This window comes from Pagrus pagrus (assembly GCF_965226575.1).
Source record: "Pagrus pagrus genome assembly, chromosome: 2".
NCBI lineage: Eukaryota > Metazoa > Chordata > Actinopteri > Spariformes > Sparidae > Pagrus > Pagrus pagrus.
Window position 1 is genome coordinate 609,418 of NC_140186.1, and position 19,873 is coordinate 629,290.

The 19,873-nt window shown below is 48.6% G+C and overlaps 1 protein-coding gene across 5 annotated transcripts in view; it reads right to left on the reverse strand.

Moving 5' to 3' along the window:
* Positions 1–19,873, reverse strand: part of LOC311266609 (spectrin beta chain, non-erythrocytic 1) — a 43,509-nt gene that overhangs the window by 14,991 nt on the left and 8,645 nt on the right. For 4 of the 5 annotated variants that reach the window (XR_014623741.1, XR_014623742.1, XM_084369037.1 and 1 more), the window contains exons 3-23: positions 14,271–14,422; positions 12,717–12,890; positions 10,305–10,396; positions 10,018–10,098; positions 9,717–9,832; positions 9,193–9,305; positions 8,900–9,087; positions 8,274–8,391; positions 7,186–7,344; positions 6,752–7,054; positions 6,414–6,567; positions 5,322–6,192; positions 5,100–5,237; positions 4,234–4,990; positions 3,874–4,076; positions 3,523–3,613; positions 3,176–3,322; positions 2,200–2,463; positions 1,549–1,773; positions 1,128–1,217; positions 728–1,006 (exon numbers count right to left, since the gene is read on the reverse strand). Coding sequence is in view for 3 of the 5 variants with exons in the window: in XM_084369037.1 (XP_084225163.1) it covers positions 728–1,006; positions 1,128–1,217; positions 1,549–1,773; positions 2,200–2,463; positions 3,176–3,322; positions 3,523–3,613; positions 3,874–4,076; positions 4,234–4,990; positions 5,100–5,237; positions 5,322–6,192; positions 6,414–6,567; positions 6,752–7,054; positions 7,186–7,344; positions 8,274–8,391; positions 8,900–9,087; positions 9,193–9,305; positions 9,717–9,832; positions 10,018–10,098; positions 10,305–10,396; positions 12,717–12,890; positions 14,271–14,422 (4,715 nt within the window). In the remaining 2 variants the exon portion in view is untranslated. Of the gene's footprint in view, positions 1–727; positions 1,007–1,127; positions 1,218–1,548; positions 1,774–2,199; positions 2,464–3,175; positions 3,323–3,522; positions 3,614–3,873; positions 4,077–4,233; positions 4,991–5,099; positions 5,238–5,321; positions 6,193–6,413; positions 6,568–6,751; positions 7,055–7,185; positions 7,345–8,273; positions 8,392–8,899; positions 9,088–9,192; positions 9,306–9,716; positions 9,833–10,017; positions 10,099–10,304; positions 10,397–12,716; positions 12,891–14,270; positions 14,423–16,604; positions 17,007–19,873 lie in introns of those variants that run through there. The other variant, XM_084369038.1, reaches the window with a different exon arrangement.

Genomic DNA, 19,873 nt, shown 5'->3' on the forward strand with positions numbered 1-19,873 from the left:
CTGAGTGTAATGTGTGTGTCTCTGTGAGTGTCTCTGTGAGTGTAATGTGAGTGTCTGTGTGTGTCTCTGTGAGTGTCTCTGTGAGTGTAATGTGTGTGTCTCTGTGTGTGTCTCTGTGTGTGTCTCTGTGAGTGTCTCTGTGTGTGTCTCTGTGAGTGTCTCTGTGAGTGTCTCTGTGTGTGTCTCTGTGAGTGTCTCTGTGAGTGTCTCTGTGTGTGTCTCTGTGTGTGTCTCTGTGAGTGTCTCTGTGTGTGTCTCTGTGAGTGTCTCTGTGAGTGTAATGTGTGTGTCTCTGTGAGTGTCTCTGTGAGTGTAATGTGAGTGTCTGTGTGTGTCTCTGTGAGTGTCTCTGTGAGTGTAATGTGTGTGTCTCTGTGTGTGTCTCTGTGTGTGTCTCTGTGAGTGTCTCTGTGTGTGTCTCTGTGAGTGTCTCTGTGTGTGTCTCTGTGTGTGTCTCTGTGAGTGTCTCTGTGTGTGTCTCTGTGTGTGTCTCTGTGAGTGTCTCTGTGTGTGTCTCTGTGAGTGTCTCTGTGAGTGTAATGTGTGTGTAGAAGCAGCTCATTAACAGCTCTGTCCACTGACACACTGCTCAACCAAACTCCATTCATAAAACAGCCGTTTTAAGGTCAGCCCTTATTTTTAATAATAATAATAATAATTGTGTGCGATCGTCACACACACACACACACACACACACACACACACACACACAGACACACACACACACCTTGGCCTTCTCCTCTGACATCATGTACAGCTCCTGCTCGCTCATCCAGGCTTCGGCCTCGGCAGCATCAAAGTAATACTGCTGGGCTTTGTGCGCCTCCTCCAGCCGCCCGTGGCGCCGCTCCGCCTCCTCCATCAGCTGCCTCCACAGCTCCCGCAGGTTGGCCAGACGCTGCCGAATAATGTTGGCGCTGGACGACTCGTCCTTCAGGAGGCTCTCGCTGCGCTCCAGGATGTCGTCGATACGAGGCTGATGGCCCTGGATCTCCTTCTGCAGCGTCTGAGGACGAAGACCAGCGGCTCAGGTTACATCCATCGTGGCTGACTCACTTACCACCACAACACAGATCAGCTGGTGGTTCTGATTGTTTAACTGCAGACGTGTCTCAGGTGTCTCTCACCTGGTTCTTCTTGATGAGCAGCTGGACCGTCTGCAGGTTGTGTCCGTGATCGGTGGACGTGGCCACAGCCATCCTCTCCTGAACCCACAGCTGGAGGACAGAACAGCAGAAACATTAACGAGTGAACGACCACTGACTTCACTGTCCTGATGGTGGCGCTGCAGAACATCCTGTCTGATGGGAGTCACAGGCTGGCGACAGAACAAACGTCCGTCTGTTTGAAATTTAACGTCTTCCTGTTCAACACGTGACAGACTTTGTTTCAGAACTGAAAATATACTGGACAAAATATTTCACCACCAGGAGCTGATCTATAAAAACCTTCTGCAGCATGTTTTACTCTTAAAGCACAGAGACGACGTTCCTGCCAGAACGTTCTGAGTAAAGATCAGAGCAGAAACTCTCCGTCAGTTCTACGTACGATCTCGTCCTCCACGTCTCGGTTGAACTGGTGAACCTCTCTGGACTCCACCAGGAAGTCCCTGCGGCGGCGCAGCGGCTCCAGCAGCTCCTGGAACTTCATCTCCACCAGCTGCCTCCGGCCGTCCACCTCGTCAGTGTCCTTCACCTCCTGACCCAGAGCCTTCACCTGGCTCTGCAGCTCCACCACCTCCCGCTGACGCACCTCCACCTGGTTCTCCAGCATCTGAGGGGCGGAGTCACACATCAACTACTGCTGATACTACTTCATATACTACTACAGGGGGCGTGGTCAGAGGGAGGCTCACACACACCTGCTGGTGCGGCTACTTGTACTCTTCAAGCTAACGGTTCTACTTCTGTCAGCAGGGGGCGCCATCAGAATACTGCTATAATACTAATGACAGTACTGACACTGGTAATACTACAACAGCTGACAGTACTGCTACTACTCTTACTGAGTAGTAGTAACTATACTACAAATACTACAGTTAAGATTAATTCTACTCGTAATCAGCAGGACAAGACGAGCTTGGATCACTGTGTCCTGCACCGAAGCCTTACTGAGCTGATTTTCACATTATCACAGTTACTTTGCTCCACTGCAGTACTATAGTACAGCGTCAGTGCTGCAGTAGTACTGTGAGTGTACCTGTTGTTTCTTGAGCAGGATGTTGACGGAGGTCAGGTCTTTGCCATAGTCGTCAGACTGGATCTGACCCTCCAGACCTCCCATCCACTTGTCGAGGTCAGCGCAGCTCTGAGTGAACAGCTCCGCCTTGTTGGCGTCGAACAGACACTGAGCTTTAGTCTGCGTGGTGGACTCCAACTCCTCCCACATGGTGTGGAGCGCCGACAGCTTCTCCTTCACCACCGCCTCCGTCTCCGGCTTCTCCGACACCAGCAGCATGCCGTCCTGCCGTCAACAAACCAGGAAGAACTCAGGTCAGGTTCAAAGGTCACCAGCTGACATGTGAAGTTTCACAGGTGTTGGTCCAAGAGAGAAGGAAAACTAGACTACAGTCGACACAAACCAACATGTAGCTAACAGATATAACATCGCCACCAATCAACTCCAGTTAGCAAGCTAAGTCCTTTTTATCTCATCAGTCAGTGAATCATATTTCATATGTATTTCTCCGTTGCTGACAAGCTTCATGTTAGCTAGTAAGCTAATAAACGTTTTACCAACATTTGTTGTTTTAATCAGTTTCTCCATTTCTCCTTATCGAGCATTAGCTTGTACGCTTACTACATTTTACATTATGTTCATTTGCTTTCCTTCATTTCTCCATTGTGCTAACAAGCTGAACACTTGTTAGCTAGTTAGCTAATGCTAACCTTATGTGATGTTAGTCATCAAACCTGCATTAAAGTTTTACATCATCATTTAATCTGCTGCTTCACACTTTGACAGGTGATGTTAATCATGAAGCCACAAACATTTCTCATCGGTTCTGAAGCTTTTAGCTTCTCGACTTCATGAACTTATTGTTTAGTTTAACACGTTAATACAGTCTGATAATATGTTAGTTTGTTTTGAAGGTGATGACTACACACATATCTGTCTGTGCAGAGTACAGGTGCACATGTGCCGTGCAGTAAAGGCATCAGGAGGTGCGACAGACCTTCTGGATCTTGTCCAGCCACTCTTTGTTGGACTGCAGTTCAGCCATGAAGGCCTGGTGCTTCAGCCATTTGCTGTGCAGGTTCCTGGCCTCGTCGTAGGTCATGTCCTGAGCTGTGAGCATCTTCTCATTGATCCACAGAGACAGCTGGACACACACAAAAGGTTTAATATTTAATCCTCTGAGGAGCAGGAATGTGTTCAATACATTTCTACTTCAGTGCTGGAATGACAGAAGATAGACCTCTAAAAGAAATCAACAATTAGATCATATTTTTACATCAAATCTGCCTTTAAGTTTGATTTTCTTTATGAGGCGTTGATGCTTGTGAGTGAGGAGAGACCGACCTCCTGACAGTCCTGCAGGAACTTCTGCAGGTCCCTGTTATCCTTCAGTCTCATCAGCAGCTCCACTGCAGCCTCCCTGTTCTTCTTGTGCCTGAAACATGCAGGACAAGGTCAGAGCAGCACGCCAACATATAAACAATACTTCAAGCTCGAGCATGCACTTCAATGAAGGGGTGTGAATCTGGTCTCCTCAGATCAGGTTGTGATCTCTGTGATCACAGCAGATGAGCTGCATGGAGACATCTGATGTTTAAATCATCTCCAGCTGCTTCAGTTGTTTAGCAGAATGCTGCAACTCTGTTTTACTGTGAAGCTCCAGAGATGTTTGTTGTTTTGTTGTCATGTTTCTACCTGTCGTCGATGGAGGAGACTCTCTCCTGGATGCGTTCAGCGTTGATGTTTCCGTCGCTGGCCAACCGCCTGCCGGCCTCTACCACACTGTTGATCTTGTCTTCATTGGCGTCCATGGTGGTCATGAAGTCCTCCTGCTTCTTGATGGCTGCCTCTGCGCCCTCCAGAGTGGTAGGCATCTCAGTGTGAGCCAGGACATACTCCTGCAGGATGAGGACACGGGGTTTAGTACTGTGAGACAGCAATATTTGAACAGACTGACCTGCTACTAGCGTCGGTCCAATCCTGATCTGGAGTTTTTAACATGAGGGTCATGAGCCTGGTGTTGAAGACAGAGTGAGGTGAATCTGTGGTGGTTACCTGGTTGTTGAGGAAGGCCTCGGCCTGTTTGGTGTCCCTGAGGAACAGCTGGTAAGCGTGGGACTGGGACAGCAGGTTCTGTCGGTTCTCCCACATCTTGTGCAGTTCGTTCCAGCCGGTGTCGAGTGCCTGCAGCCTCTGTCTCAGGAACATGTACTGTGCATCCGTCTGGCCCTGCGTCACCATCTCCCCCATGTCCCGCATCTTCTGGTAGTCCTCCTCGTAGTTATGGATCTCATTCTTGATGCCTTCGTGCTGGGCCATGAGCTTCTCTGCCTCAGCCAGCGTGTTTGGCATGTCCTCGGAGGCGATGGCTGTCTGAGTCCGGGACAGCCAGGACTGGAAGTCGTCCAGCTCACGCAGGAACTGCTGCAGCTTCCTGGCCTCGCCCAGAGACTCCTCGCGGTTCTTCAGAGTGTTCTTCATTTCCTCCCAGACAGCAGTGATCTCAGCCAGGCGGCCTGTGATAGCCTTGGCCTGGTCGGGGTGCTCCTCCGAGAGCTGCGAAGCCTCGCCTCGCAGATCACCCAGTTTGTCTTCGATGGCAGCCAGGTCACGCTCCATACCAGTCAGTTTGCGCTGCAGGGCCATGACTCCGGTGAGGTCGTTGCCCAGCTCCTGGGTGGACTCAATGACTTTAGTCTTCTCTTTGATCCAGGACTTGGTCTCGTTGCAGTCCAGGTGGTAGTTCTGCACTCCCAGAGCAGAGTTCAGGGACTCCTTCTTCTGGTCCACCAGATCGCGGAACTGACTCCACCTAGAGGTAAAGAGAAGGTCATCACAGTCTCCAGGTACAATCACACCTACAGTTTTGAAGTGTTTACGTTGAGGACACAGCAGTTATTACATGTTACACCTGTTCGTACCTGTTGTTGAGTTTGTCCTGTTGGGTCTTGATGTCCTTTTCGCTCGGGTGACCGTTGTGCATCAGCTGCCGGGCGATCTGGTTTACCACAGCAACACGAGACGCCTGGTTGTTCATCTCCGGCTCCAGACTCTCAAACCTGCCAAAGACACAGTCCACACTGATACAGTGCTCGGTAAAAGAGGTGACGAGTCACAAACACCTATGCAGCATCTTGTCCTACCTGTGCTGGATGACCTCCAGGTCCTCCAGTTTTTCGGGGATCTCCATGCTGTTCAGCCACTGCTCCTTCTCGTCGATCCAAACCTCACAAGCATTGGCCTCGCTGAACATCTTGTAGAGCGCCAGAGCGTCCTGCAGCGCCTGCTTCCTCAGCTTTGTCAGTTCTGCCACCTCCTTGTAGCGTTCCTCGATACCGGCCAGCCGACCACGGACCTCTTCTGACTCAGCCTCCTCTGGCGATAGAGAGGCGGCCTGCTCGTGGAGTGAGTCGATGACTGGGCGGTAGCTGGCCACCTCTGCTGCTGCGTCCTTGTGCTTCCGGACCAGAGCCTGGGTGGAGAATTCGTCATGGCCCGTCTCTCCACTGGAGACGATGCGCAGGGCATCAAGCGTCCAGGCATCGACATCATCTGCGTCAGCCTGGAACTGGTGCAGAGCCATAGCCTCCTCCAGCCTCTTCTTCCTCGCCGCTGCCAGCTGCTCCAACGCCGCCCACTGAGCCTGCACGTCAGCGATACGCTCCTGGATCTTGGTGGCAGCAAAGTGGCCAGCCTCCACCATGGCCTGGCCCTCTGCGATCGTGTGCTGCAGGTGGCCGGCGCGGCCACTCATCTCGTCCTCCAGGGCGCGTTGCTGACTGAGGAGGCGCAGTGCCCCCGTCAGGTCCTTGCCGTGCTCAACAGAGGACAGGATCTGCTCCTTCTCACGGATCCAGCCCTCCTCCTCGGCCATTTCCCAGAAGAACTTCCAGAGACGACGTGACTCTTCCAGGCGTGCGCGACGCTCTGCGGCCAGCTGGGTCAGCTCCTGGTAGCAGAACTCCAGGTGGGAAACCCGGTCCTGGATGACCTGAGGGTCGCAGGGCTTATAGCCTGGACAGGAAGACACAATGTTAGCTCTCATGTTTAAAGTTTGAAATAATCTACTCCGCAGACTGCTGCCTCAAACACTACAGACAGAAGCTTTCACAGGTCGGCCTCATCATGCTCTTGGACCTACAAGATTTCTTGTCAGGAAGTCATTTGTGAAAACAGAATAAAAACAAGAACACCTCACAGTTAAGACTATTTAAAACCAAAAGGAAGCTGCTCACCTTCATTGTTGACGGAGAACTTGTTGGCGTTGGTGCTGACTGCCTTCACCCTGTCAGCCTGGATGGCGATGTCTGCCTCCACCAGGGCGTGTTTCTGCAGCAGGTCCTCCACACCTAACAGATGCTTCCCATAATCCTGAGACAGCAGCAACATCTGGAAACCAAAGACGGACAGACATAAAGAGAGGACCAACAGTTAGGCTGGCAATGATCAAACAGAAGAACAGCATCGCTACAAGGACGCTCAGTTAGCACCTGGTGAAACTGATACCTATCCTCTCATCTGACCCTAAAATCTACCATGTGAAGGTAGGATTTGTTGACCTCAGTGGTCATACCTTCATCTCGTCCATCCAGTCCATGATGTAGAGCATCTCCTGGAAGACTCTCTGCAGGCCCAGGTTCATCTCCAGTCTCTGCCGGCGGGCCTTCAGAAGCTCCAGCAGGTACTCCCACAGCCGGATCACATTGTCCTTCCTGGCCGTGATGCGTTTAATGTCGTGGTAGTGCTCCACCTCCAGCTCCTTTGCCACAGCAACCACGGCCTGGACACGCTCCTCGTATGCTGCGATGTCCGTCTCAATCGCCTCGTGCTTCTTTGTGGCCGCTTCGACGGCCTGAAGGTCGAAACCAAAGTTGTCCTGGGAAAAAAAATAACTTATTACATTTCGTCCTAAATTTTAAAGGATTTACAGAGCAGACCTGAATGCTGCAGACGGGTGCTGATGCAAAGCAGCATCTGGTAGCTGCTGCTGACTGTGTGTCTTCCTACCTGTGACACCAGCCTCTGGTTTTCGCTGAGCCAGGTCTCTCTCATGGCCGCCTTGCGGTCAAAGCGTCTGGCGAGTTGTTCCAGTTTCTCCTGACGAATAAGTTCTGTCCTCAGAGCCAGCTCCCTCTCGTGCTCCGCTTTTTCCAGTCGCTCCCAGGCCTGATGGACAAACACCATCAAAGACGTCTTAAAGTGAAGCAGCATCTGTCCACAGTAACTTAAAGCCTCCAGAGTCAAGCCCCTGTCTCTTTGAAGGACTCGAGCTTCGGCCTGTGAGCTTTTTATTGAGCCTGACCTGAAGTGTAATGTAGTTCAGCATGTGTAAACACTAAAGTCAAAAATACTGAAGCAACCATTCAGTAAAGATCCAACACTAACATTTATATCAGCACAAACACAACAGGTTTAAAATATAAATCTATTATATATTAAGAACTTTAAGTCAAAGAAACAATCAGACACTGGTCACATTTATCTTTTTTCATTTCTTATTTTCTTTGTCAGAGATCTTTTATTGACTTGTGTGTGAAGAGGGTTCACTCTGGACTTTGTAACAGTCTGAATTTCTCCCTTTTGTTGTTTATTGTTGGTGAATATTATTTGAACTAGTCAGCAGGATAAAGTCGAGCTGTTGTCAGGACATAAAACCAACGATCTGTTGACCTTCACTGACCCGGATGAGACGTGTGATGATGGCAGAGCTGAAAACAATCTTTAAATGGAAATAATGAATCATGAAATCACTACAATCAGAATTATGTTCAGACATTTTAAGAAGCTGCTGCCTGAATGTTTTTGACTCTACTGATAAAAAACAGATCGCAGACTGAGTAAGATTTTAGTTATTTATCATCTGCTGAGAGGTTCAGGTAATGTGACTGAAGACAGAGAAACTGAATGTTTGGACTTTTGTTCTGAACAAATGAGGATTAACTATTGAAACTGAACTAAAACCATAATGAAAGAACAGCTGGGCTCATATCACAGTTGATCTTGTCGGCTGGAGGAACGACACATCCTGAAGCTGCTTGTGAACACGGACCAGACAGATTTAAAGTCGCTGCTGGAGGACTGAGAGCAGCTCTCACCTTGTTGATGTCTGAGATGAGTTTTCCCTCACGGGGCATGTAGACCTTCTGGTTGTTGGCTCTCATCTTACTCTGGATGGTGAAGAGAAGAACCTCCAGGTTCCCCTTCTCTGTGAACCTGAGGACACCAGAGGTCAGAGGAGGTCAGAGGAGGACAGAGGAGGACAGAGGATCCCCGAGTGCAGCGTAACATGAAGTAGAAAGCTCCATGTTACATCGGGGATCGACGCATCTCGACTGGCAGGACGGCTAAAGCTACTGCTAACGTGAGTTGTTTAAAAACCTTCTTTTTAGCAAACTTTGTGTACACAAACGATGTTCTCAATGCTCGTGTTCATGTGTAGAGACCCTGGTGATGCTACGAGCCAAGTTTCTTGTTGTGTCGAGTCTTCTTAGTGTTTTAAAAATAGCGATTTTGATGCTACAGAAAAGTTGACCCGTGCACCTCCATTGAAAATCAGTTCGACCTGGAAACGCAACTACGGTGAATCTTAAAAGCGGCTTTTTCGTTGTAATGATGCTTTTACACAAAGGTTTGACTTGTGTTCATTCACAAAATAAGCCGAGGTTGCATTTTGGCAACAGTTACACTTTAAGACAGTGAGGATGAGGGTGAGGGTTCTGACTTTGGAGGCTTCTCGACAGTCCTGTAGGTGTTGAAGGCCTGGAGCTGCTGCTGGACGCCGACCAGCGAGTTGGCGAACTTCCTGTTGTTGAGGATGATGATGGTCTGTTCGATCCACTCCAGCAGGTCTGAGGCCAGAGACTCGTACTTCTCGATCATCTTTTCCGTCTCAATGGCGTTATCCAACACCTGGACAAAAAAACAGAGACATCTCCTGTCATAGATACACAGATCTGTGACAGATATTGATCACACAGTGAAGTATTGATCAGTTGGTGTCTGACGTCTTCTGACCTTTCCGATTCGTTTGCCTTCCACCTTCAGAGCCTTCATCTTGGAGAAGTAGTGATAATACGTCACCACGTAGGTGATGACCGACTTCTCATCAGGATGGTCCACGCTGATATCTGCAACACAACACAGAGACGATGACACTCGAGTCACTGTGACGATGACACTCGAGTCACTGTGACTCGGACTCTGGAGAGACACCGACCCGCTTCTGACCTGTGACTGTAAATTTAAAACCCATTTTGATCAATTTTAGTTTTAGAATCTAAATCGTGACACAACTAATCGATCACCTCTTTCGTGAGACACTGAAGCAGGAGTCCTCCTGTCTTACACTCAGTGCTGTACCTGAACACATCCTGTGTGACAGAGCTGCTGCGTTCACTGTCACAAACAGACAAGGTCATAATCAGAAACAGCAGTCTCGTCAGCGTAGAGGGAGGCGGTGTTAGGTTCGGCTCAGATAAAGTGGGTCAGGCAAACCTGGCCAGGTAAACCGGTTCAAGTAAGGTAGGTCATGTTCTCACCTTCAGGGTCCAGCAGCTTGGTGAGGCCCAGGTGCTGCTCGGCCAGGTTGAAGGCGTTCTGCAGGTTGTAGTGAGCGTTGGACTTCTTCAACTTGTCAAAGTCGATCAGATCGGGCCTGAACAAAAACCACAGATAACTTTACAACAACGCCACAGCAGCTTTAAAGATGAATAAAGTTTTGAGATAATGAATGTTGTTTACTTGAGACCGGGATTTAATGATGTCATAATGATGTCATAATGATGTCATTATTGTAATGATTCACCAGAAACTGAACCTGACTGAAGCTGAAGGTGTTACCTGTGTTTGTGGATGAGAGCGTTGAAGGCCATCCCGTCTCTCCAGCTGGTGGAGAAGTTGTGGATGTTCACGTTGGGATACCTGAAGCACAAACACACCTGGTGTTAATCATGACATCATCTCAGGTGATCACAGCATCAACACAACAACTGTTACCACATGACTCCCAGCAACTGTACTTCTGTCCATCACCTGACGCCCAGAACTTTATCAGTATCAGCAGAGACAAATACTGTAGTATTAGCAGTATAAATATGTGCAGTACTGAGTATTAGTACACGTCTCACCCAGCCGTCTTCATCTGACACCAGAGCAGCAGAGCGTCTTTGGCTGATCTCTTCTCTTTGTTGTCTTCAGTCTCCACACTGATGTCCTGAATCTGAAGAGACACACAGACACAGTTCACACCAGACTCCATGTTTCTACTCAAAGACACGAAGAAGTTCATGTAGAACATTTGCTGAATTTACAAGAAGGAACAAATAAGTCAGAACCAGTCAGAGACAGAGTTTCACACAGTTTATAAAGTGTCTCCAGCTCAACAACTCACTAAACTGACACATTTGTTAAGGGAGTCTGGTGCTGTGTGACTGGTTCAGTGCGTACACACAGCTGTCACACCTCCACCTGTGTGATGTGTACAGGTGAGGTTGAAGGTGTTCACGCTGATCTATAGATACATGTTCATACTGACTGCTGTCATATAGTTCAGTTGACCTTTATTGATGAACTGACTGCAGTTATTGATTACGTACTGATGTTTATTGAACACACTGAGGTCTGAAGAGTCATCTCCAGTCTCATTGGACTCTTTTGATTTGCGGCTGAGCTGATTGGATCTTTTTTCAAACATCGCGGGCCTCACCAAACACTTTTTCCTTCATGAGCTGAAACTGTGAGTTTAGAAACAGCTTCTGTGATTTGATTGGCCGAGCTGTTGGGGAAGTTGAGCCTGAGAAGACAACTTGAGGGCAGAGACACTCCCCCCGAGTTAACAGCTGCTCTCTGACTGGACGATTGTAGGAGGAAGTGAGAGCTGATTGTTCCCGGAGGTCAAAGGTCGATCCAGCACTGTGTGATGTCACCGGGACTGGGTTTCCATGACGACAGCTTGCTCTCAGTAAAACATGAACCAACCTGGACTTTAGCCTGAGCTGAGCTGGTCCACCAATCAGAGGCAGACTGTCAATGAGTAATAAAAGGGGGCGTGGCTCTGAGTCCGAAGAGTTACTAATGAACAGGTTCTGATGAGACGTCACATCTGAGTTTGTTTTGATTTACTGAAGTAAATATCAACAACACATTCATTAAAAAACACACTGACTGACTCCAGGAAACATTCATGCTGATAAATCAAGACGGTTTATATTCATGTAAATATAGAAATCTGTGAGATGATTATAAATAAATAATAATATTTCTCTGTGTTCTTAGTTTTACTGACATCTATTCATTTTACATGCCAACACGTGATTGGCTAACAGCAACATGACATCATCACGTTCATCATGTTTAAAGATTTATCATATTTTATTGGATATTTGTCACTTTGAAGGTTTTATTACACGTTCTGTCTAAATATCGTCATGATTATTTCATGTCAACATGTTTTGTGACTTTTAGATTTCTTGAATTTTCTGATTTTATTATGTTAATGTGTTTTGTGTGTCTCTGATTGGCCGCTGCTGCACCTGTACTGTCTGGTATTAGTACTTTGAATATGTAATCAATTACTTCATTCAGTAATTCAAGGTGGCTAAAGAGTATTTATTTCAGTAATCACATTACTTTATTTAGTACTCCAAAGGAGCAGTTATCATTTACATCTTTATCTTTCCATTACCACCTCTCTGTGCTGATGTCTCTATAATAACAACAAACTCCAAGTTATTGATTATTGATTGAGACTGTCACATTCATCTCTGTCTGAGGTGTAGCTGCAGCTCCACCACCGACCAGGAGGTCGACAACATCTTCAGATCAGGTTGTGATCTCTGTGATCACAGCAGACGAGCTGCATGGAGACATCTGATGTTTAAATCATCTCCAGCTGCTTCAGGTGTTCAGCAGAATGCTGCAACTCTGTTTTACTGTGAAGCTCCAGAAATGTTCTGTGGACTACGAGACTTCACCTGACTTTATATCATCAGGAGGAGACGATGACTGAGCCTGACTTTATATCATCAGGAGGAGACGATGACTGAGCCTGACTTTATATCATCAGGAGGAGACGATGACTGAGCCTGACTGTATATCATCAGGAGGAGACGATGGCTGAGCCTGACTGTATATCATCAGGAGGAGACGATGGCTGAGCCTGACTTTATATCATCAGGAGGAGACGATGGCTGAGCCTGACTTTATATCATCAGGAGGAGACGATGGCTGAGCCTGACTGTATATCATCAGGAGGAGACGATGACTGAGCCTGACTTTATATCATCAGGAGGAGATGATGGCTGAGCCTGACTTTATATCATCAGGAGGAGACGATGGCTGAGCCTGACTTTATATCATCAGGAGGAGACGATGGCTGAGCCTGACTTTATATCATCAGGAGGAGACGATGGCTGAGCCTGACTTTATATCATCAGGAGGAGACGATGGTGGTAGATGGTGTGTCGTGTCTCTAACCAGACGTCAGCGTTTTTACGGTACCAAGTATGGAGACGACCTGACTTCAGTGTGCGTGAGGTCACCTGGAAGCGGAGGATGATGGTCCAGATGAGTCCCAGCGTCAGTCGGTGGTTTCCGTCCACGATGTCGTGGGAGCCCATGTTCTCCAGGTGAACCCTCTGCTCCTTCAGGAACTGCAGAGCCTTGTCCACGTTCTCCAGACAGTGAATACGCATCCGGCCTTTGGTCGGCTTCGGCTGACGCACAGAAACACAGAAGAAGAAACAACAGAGAGAGTCAGGGCGGAGACGAGCTGCAGCTCCTCTGACGGCCACCAGAGGCTGCTGTGGTAACATGACCCTGTAGAGGAGGAAGTGACTGTCCGAGGGCTGATTTTCACAATAAAAGATCTATAAAGAAAGTATTTAGAACCAGAACAGACACAGGAAGTGTGTGTAGTACTGTGTGTACTGTAGTACTGTGTGTAGTACTGTGTGTACTGTGTGTACTGTAGTACTGTGTGTAGTACTGTGTGTACTGCAGTACTGTGTGTAGTACTGTGTGTACTGTAGTACTGTGTGTAGTCCTGTGTGTACTGTAGTACTGCAGTACTGTGTGTAGTACTGTGTGTACTGCAGTACTGTGTGTAGTGCTGTGTGTACTGTAGTACTGTGTGTAGTACTGTGTGTAGTACTGTAGTACTGTGTGTAGTACTGTGTGTAGTACTGTGTGTAGTACTGTGTGTACTGTAGTACTGTGTGTAGTACTGTGTGTAGTACTGTGTGTACTGCAGTACTGTGTGTAGTACTGTGTGTACTGTAGTACTGTGTGTAGTACTGTGTGTACTGCAGTACTGTGTGTAGTACTGTGTGTACTGCAGTACTGTGTGTAGTGCTGTGTGTACTGTAGTACTGTGTGTAGTACTGTGTGTAGTACTGTAGCACTGTGTGTAGTACTGTGTGTAGTACTGTGTGTACTGTAGTACTGTGTGTAGTACTGTGTGTAGTACTGTGTGTACTGCAGTACTGTGTGTAGTACTGTGTGTACTGTAGTACTGTGTGTAGTACTGTGTGTACTGCAGTACTGTGTGTAGTCCTGTGTGTACTGCAGTACTGTGTGTAGTACTGTGTGTACCGTAGTACTGTGTGTAGTACTGTGTGTACTGCAGTACTGTGTGTAGTCCTGTGTGTACTGCAGTACTGTGTGTAGTACTGTGTGTAGTCCTGTGTGTACTGCAGTACTGTGTGTAGTCCTGTGTGTACTGCAGTACTGTGTGTAGTCCTGTGTGTACTGCAGTACTGTGTGTAGTACTGTGTGTACCGTAGTACTGTGTGTAGTCCTGTGTGTACTGCAGTACTGTGTGTAGTACTGTGTGTAGTCCTGTGTGTACTGCAGTACTGTGTGTAGTCCTGTGTGTACTGCAGTACTGTGTGTAGTCCTGTGTGTACTGCAGTACTGTGTGTAGTACTGTGTGTAGTACTGTGTGTAGTACTGTGTGTACTGCAGTACTGTGTGTAGTCCTGTGTGTACTGCAGTACTGTGTGTAGTCCTGTGTGTACTGCAGTACTGTGTGTAGTCCTGTGTGTACTGCAGTACTGTGTGTAGTACTGTGTGTAGTACTGTGTGTACTGCAGTACCAGTCTCTCTCCTGACAGGACCTCCAGCAGCTTGATGAGCATGCGTCCATCTCTCAGGTCCATGTACAGGTCTGTGATCCTGCAGGAGACTCTGGACAGGTGAGAGTTCACCCACTTGGTGAAGGTCTTCTTCTGCACCGCCTCACGCTCATCTGAGAGCACACACACACACGCGCACACACACGCACGCACGCACGCACGCACACACACACACACACACACACACACACACACACACACACACACACACACACACAGTAAGGGTTAGCAGCAGTTTTAGCCACATTAGCTCACAGGTTCATACTGAAACATGTTGTCACTGTTCATGTTCATCAGAGGATGAACCCTGCAGGAGGAGGAGCAGGAGGAGCAGAAGGAGGAGGGGCAGCAGGAGGAGGAGGAGCAGGAGGGGCAGCAGGAGGAGGAGCAGGAGGAGAGGAGGAGGGGCAGCAGGAGGAGGAGCAGGAGGAGAGGACGAGGAGCAGGAGGAGCAGGAGGAGGAGCAGGAGGAGAGGAGGAGGGGCAGCAGGAGGAGGAGCAGGAGGAGAGGACGAGGAGCAGGAGGAGCAGGAGGAGGAGCAGGAGGAGAGGAGGAGGGGCAGCAGGAGGAGGAGCAGGAGGAGCAGGAGGAGAGGAGGAGGGGCAGCAGGAGGAGGAGCAGGAGGAGAGGAGGAGCTTCATGATTTTCGTTTCTCTTCAGATAAAAACTTTTATTTTGGTGATGACCTTTGACCCAGAGGAAACAGGAAGTCATGAGCAGGAAGGATGTGGAGGAGCCAATCAGGAGCCTTTATGAGCAGTTTCCTGGACATCACTTCATATTTGATACAGATGTTACTTCCTGTTGTTGTGGATCAATAAGCCCCGCCCCCAGCTTCCTGTCACACGACTGACAGGCTGACCCTCGGTGACCCAGCAGATGGCAGCTGGACAGGCCCCGCCCCCTGTCACGGATGTAGTGCACTATATAGGGTGTTCGCCATTTTGTAGTGTTGTTCGAATTCTCTACAGCTGATTTCATCCACTATGTAGAGGACGACAAAATACCCACAATGCACCGCAAAATTGAGTGAACAAGCGACGTACACTACATTGTGCTCCCGTATCCCACAATGCAATGCTGTCGTGGTTTGTCAGAGGAGAAGAAGAACACAACTTTTTTCGTAAGAAATTAGCCGATAGCTTACGAGCTAAAAAGCTGCTGACCACTAATGGTAATTCACACGCGGTGTGTTACAGCTCGTGCACAACCCCGAGCATTTACAGCTCTTAGCCTCTGATGTCACAACTGAGACTGACCTTCAAAATAAAACTGTCAACTGTCACGACTGAGGCTGGAAACACCTGCAGCACCATGTTCTCATCAACTGGTCATTGATCAAGTATTGGACATTAGAAAAGGCAGCAGAGGACAGCCGTACCCAAATATCAAACCTGAGTAAAAGTAAAGATATCGTGTTCAAACATTACTTTAGTAAAGTGAAAGTGGGCCACATGAACAGAACCGCCGTGTCGTCTCTCAGCTGTTCTACAAACCATCAAACCACCAGAACACAGTTCAGCTGAGACCTGGTGTCAACATCCATCCTGAGTAATCTGATTACAAGTGCACAGCTCCAAGTACAGGTCCCCGAGACGCTCTGAGGATCTGATGGGTCGGACCACAACCAGAGGTGGTCTGGACCACACGTGTCCTGACTGATCCAACCATTGCACCAGTAACACAGCATCACCAGACTCCCTTAACAAATGTGTCAGTTTAGTGAGTTGTTGAGTTGGAGACACTTTATAAACTGTGTGAAACTCTGTCTCTGACTGATTCTGACTGATTTGTTGCTTCTTGTAAATTCAGCAAATGTTCTGCATGAACTTCTTTCTGTCTTTGAGTAGAAACATGGAGTCTGTTTGTCAGTGATGGACGGGTTGGTTTCATACAGAGCAGGACATCAGACCAGACGCAGGTCAGTGTCAGGTGTGATCTGATGGATCGCTCAGGACGGATGTAAATACCAGGTGTGAACAGGACCATGAAGGAAATCAACACTTCCTGCTGTTCCTGCTCCAATCAGACGTCTCCCAGCAACACGCCACCAATCAGACTCTGTTGTTCACCTGTCGATCAGACCGAGGTCATCGAGTCTGATCGACTCAAACACATTTAAACTTCTGATCAGGATTCACTGAGAAGAAACACCTGAGAGGACAAACATCCTCATCACCACCATCGCCATCATCTTCATCCTCATCATCCTCTGAGCCTGACCAGAACCACCGCCGTCTGCTGTGACCTCTGACTTCAGATCAGCTTCAGCTCTCTTCTTCCTCTCTTCTTACCTTGCAGCTGTTTGAATCGACCCTCCAGCTGGTTGTAGTTGTGCTGCAGCTGAGACGGGTCTGATGCCCACTCCACCTCCATCGCGTCCTGCAGATCCAACACCACCAGAGACAAACAGGTCCGGAAGACTCCACCCGACAGAGAACGGATCAGCCTACTGAGAGCTCAGAGATCAGCGGGCTCATAGCGACACACGCTGACTCTGTTCATTGAGACACTGTCAGAGTCCAACAGCACCACGCTCTGTGTCCCGACACGCAACACACACACACACACACACACACACACACACACACACACACACACACAAAGCTCCTCCAGGAGAACCCAGACCGGTTCTGAAATCACACAAGAACTCCACTTGCAGCTCAGACGAAGAGAGAAGACGTCCTCGTGTTTTCAGGAGGTGAAAGAAAGAGTCCAGAGGTCAGAGACACTCGCTCGCCTGTGTGTGTGTGTGTGTGTGTGTGTGTATCCGGCCCTGCCCAACACTGAAGCAAGGCAGCAGCTTCATGCTGCTCATTCTTCTTCGGCTGAGTCTTCCTGCTCTGATTGTTCTGTTTCCCTCCAGAACACACACACACACACACACACACACACACACACACACACACACACACACACACACACACACACACACACACACACACACACACACACACACACACACACACACACTCCGCCCACTGCAGGGGTGGGGGTATCGAACCTTGAGCGTCACAGTGAGACGAACAGCTTTTTGAAGTTTAACATGAATTATTCTGTCAGAAGACACAAAAGTTTAAACGTCAAAATCTGAAAATGATGAAACTCAAATCGACATCCGGCCGATTCACAACCAGGAGAGGAAAAGTCAACGTAATGAGGTCGTTTGTTTTTACTGTAAATGTCTCGATTATTGTGTGAAAGAAACAGAAACGTCAGAATCTTTGTTTTCAACCGTGTGTGTGTGTGTGTGTGTGTGTCTGTGTGTGTGTGTGTGTGTGTGTGTGTGTGTGTGTGTTGAGGAGAAGGGAGTCATCAATCAGCCAATAGTGTTACAGCTTGACAATGATGTCATCAGGGGTGGGGGGGGTGTGTTTCCCCTCATTGTTCCTTCACATTCCTGACTGAAGGACAGGAAACAAGGAGCAAACATCCTGCACACACACACACACACACACACACACACACAGTCTCTTAATGATTTACCTCACTAACAGCCAGCCAATCACAGAGCTTCACAGTCTGTTGGGTGTCATCTTGATAAGACATTAAAGGTGTATTACGCAGGACACTGAGTTCTGAGTGGCGACCTTTGGACACTTAGTGTGGAGCTTCCAGCCAATCACAGCGCAGGACGTGAGGGCGGGACTTCCGTCAGAACATCAGAGTTAAAGGAGGACCGACCCCTCAGAACCACAGAACCTTCAAGCTTTGGAGGGAGGTCCGGGGGGGATGGTCATCGTCATCATCATCATCATCATCATCATCATCGTCATCGTCATCATCATCATCGTCATCATCATCATCATCGTCATCATCATCATCATCATCGTCCTGCAGAGTAAGAGGCAGACCCCAGCCCATAACAACCACCCAGAGCACCCTAGCAACCACCTGATCAGCTCCACGGTAACCAGCCTGAACAGCCTGCGAGCCACCTAGCATTAGCATCAGGGTCGTGACTCGCGTCATCACACGAGCTCACGATTCAAGTCTCCAGCCTGAGACTCAGTCAACCCTCTGAATCCATGGCAACATCATACTTCCTGTCTACATCCTCCAAAGCATCATGGGAACCGTAGTTTGAAAACCTGAGCAGTCTCACTGAGGACACACCGACTGGCTGTGTCCAAATTCAGGGGCTGCAGCCTTCAAGGACGAGGCCTTTGCGGCCCACGAAGGCCTCGTCCACCGTTGTTAAACGGGACGGTCCAGCCTTCGCAGCATTTCCTGGTTGTGTCACCAGGTGTTCATGCATTAAAGTCTGTTTTGGTTCAGATCTATCAGACGTGTACATTTATTTGTGTGTGTACAAAAATTAATGACAAAATCTAAACTGAATGATCAACATTACAAAATAAACATGAACCCATTGGTGAATAACAACTATATTTACCACAGCATCACCAGCGTCACGTGTTTTAACTGAAAGTTAACATCTGGAGGTTTTATAGTCCCCTGAAGTTTAACATATCTGGCGTTGGATGTTCAAATGAGTAAGAACCGAGTATAAACCCATTACTTCAATTTGAATGTCATGTCTGCGCCACTTGATGTCGCCATTTTCTCTTGCTTCCTCTTCTGTTTCGGGACTGAGCAGCGGTGTGCAAAGGATCTTGGGATATGGGAGGCCGCGGAGGATAGTAGCGGTGCGTCCTCCGAAAAGAGGGAAAAGAAGGCTGCGTTTGAAGGAGCCTTCGACTTGAAACAGCCTTCGCGCGGCGTTCTGACGTAATTGGCCTTCGAGGGCTGCAGCCCCTGAATTTGGACACAGCCTCTGACTGACTGATTACCCACAATCCACCTCTCGGACACAAACACAGTGCTGTTGCTGCTGTTATTAGATTACAGCTGTGATGTGATCAGCTGATTGGACAGCAGTGTGATGGATTGGGCGGAGCCATGTGATCAGCTGAGGATGAGCTCAGAGGAGACATGCAGAGAAACCACATTAACCGCTGAGCATGCTGGGAGTCTGACCACGTCTCTTCACAATAAAATACCTGCAAATATAAAAGAAAGTTCTTCCGTCTGCTCCTCCTCCTCCTGCTCCTGCTCCTCCTCTGTTCCTCCTCCTGCTCCTGCTCCTCCTCTGTTCCTCCTCCTGCTCCTCCTCCTCCTCTGTTCCTCCTCCTCCTCTGCTCCTCCTCCTCCTCTGTTCCTCCTCTGTTCCTCCTCCTCCTCCTCTGCTCCTCCTCCTCCTCTGTTCCTCCTCTGTTCCTCCTCCTGCTCCTCCTCCTCTGTTCCTCCTCTGTTCCTCCTCCTCTGCTCCTCCTCCTCCTCTGTTTCTCCTCTGTTCCTCCTCCTCTGCTCCTCCTCCTCCTCTGTTCCTCCTCTGTTCCTCCTCCTGCTCCTCCTCCTCTGTTCCTCCTCTGTTCCTCCTCCTCCTCCTCCTCCTCCTCCTCCTCCTCAGAGAGGAGCTGTTACTGACTGTCACCAGGAGAGGGAGTCTTCTGGGTGTTGGACATTTAGATGAGACAACAGGCAGTGTTGCATTATGGGTCCAGTCAGAGAGACCAGAATCAGAACTGATGGAAACAGCTGACTGGACAGATCTGAAGTC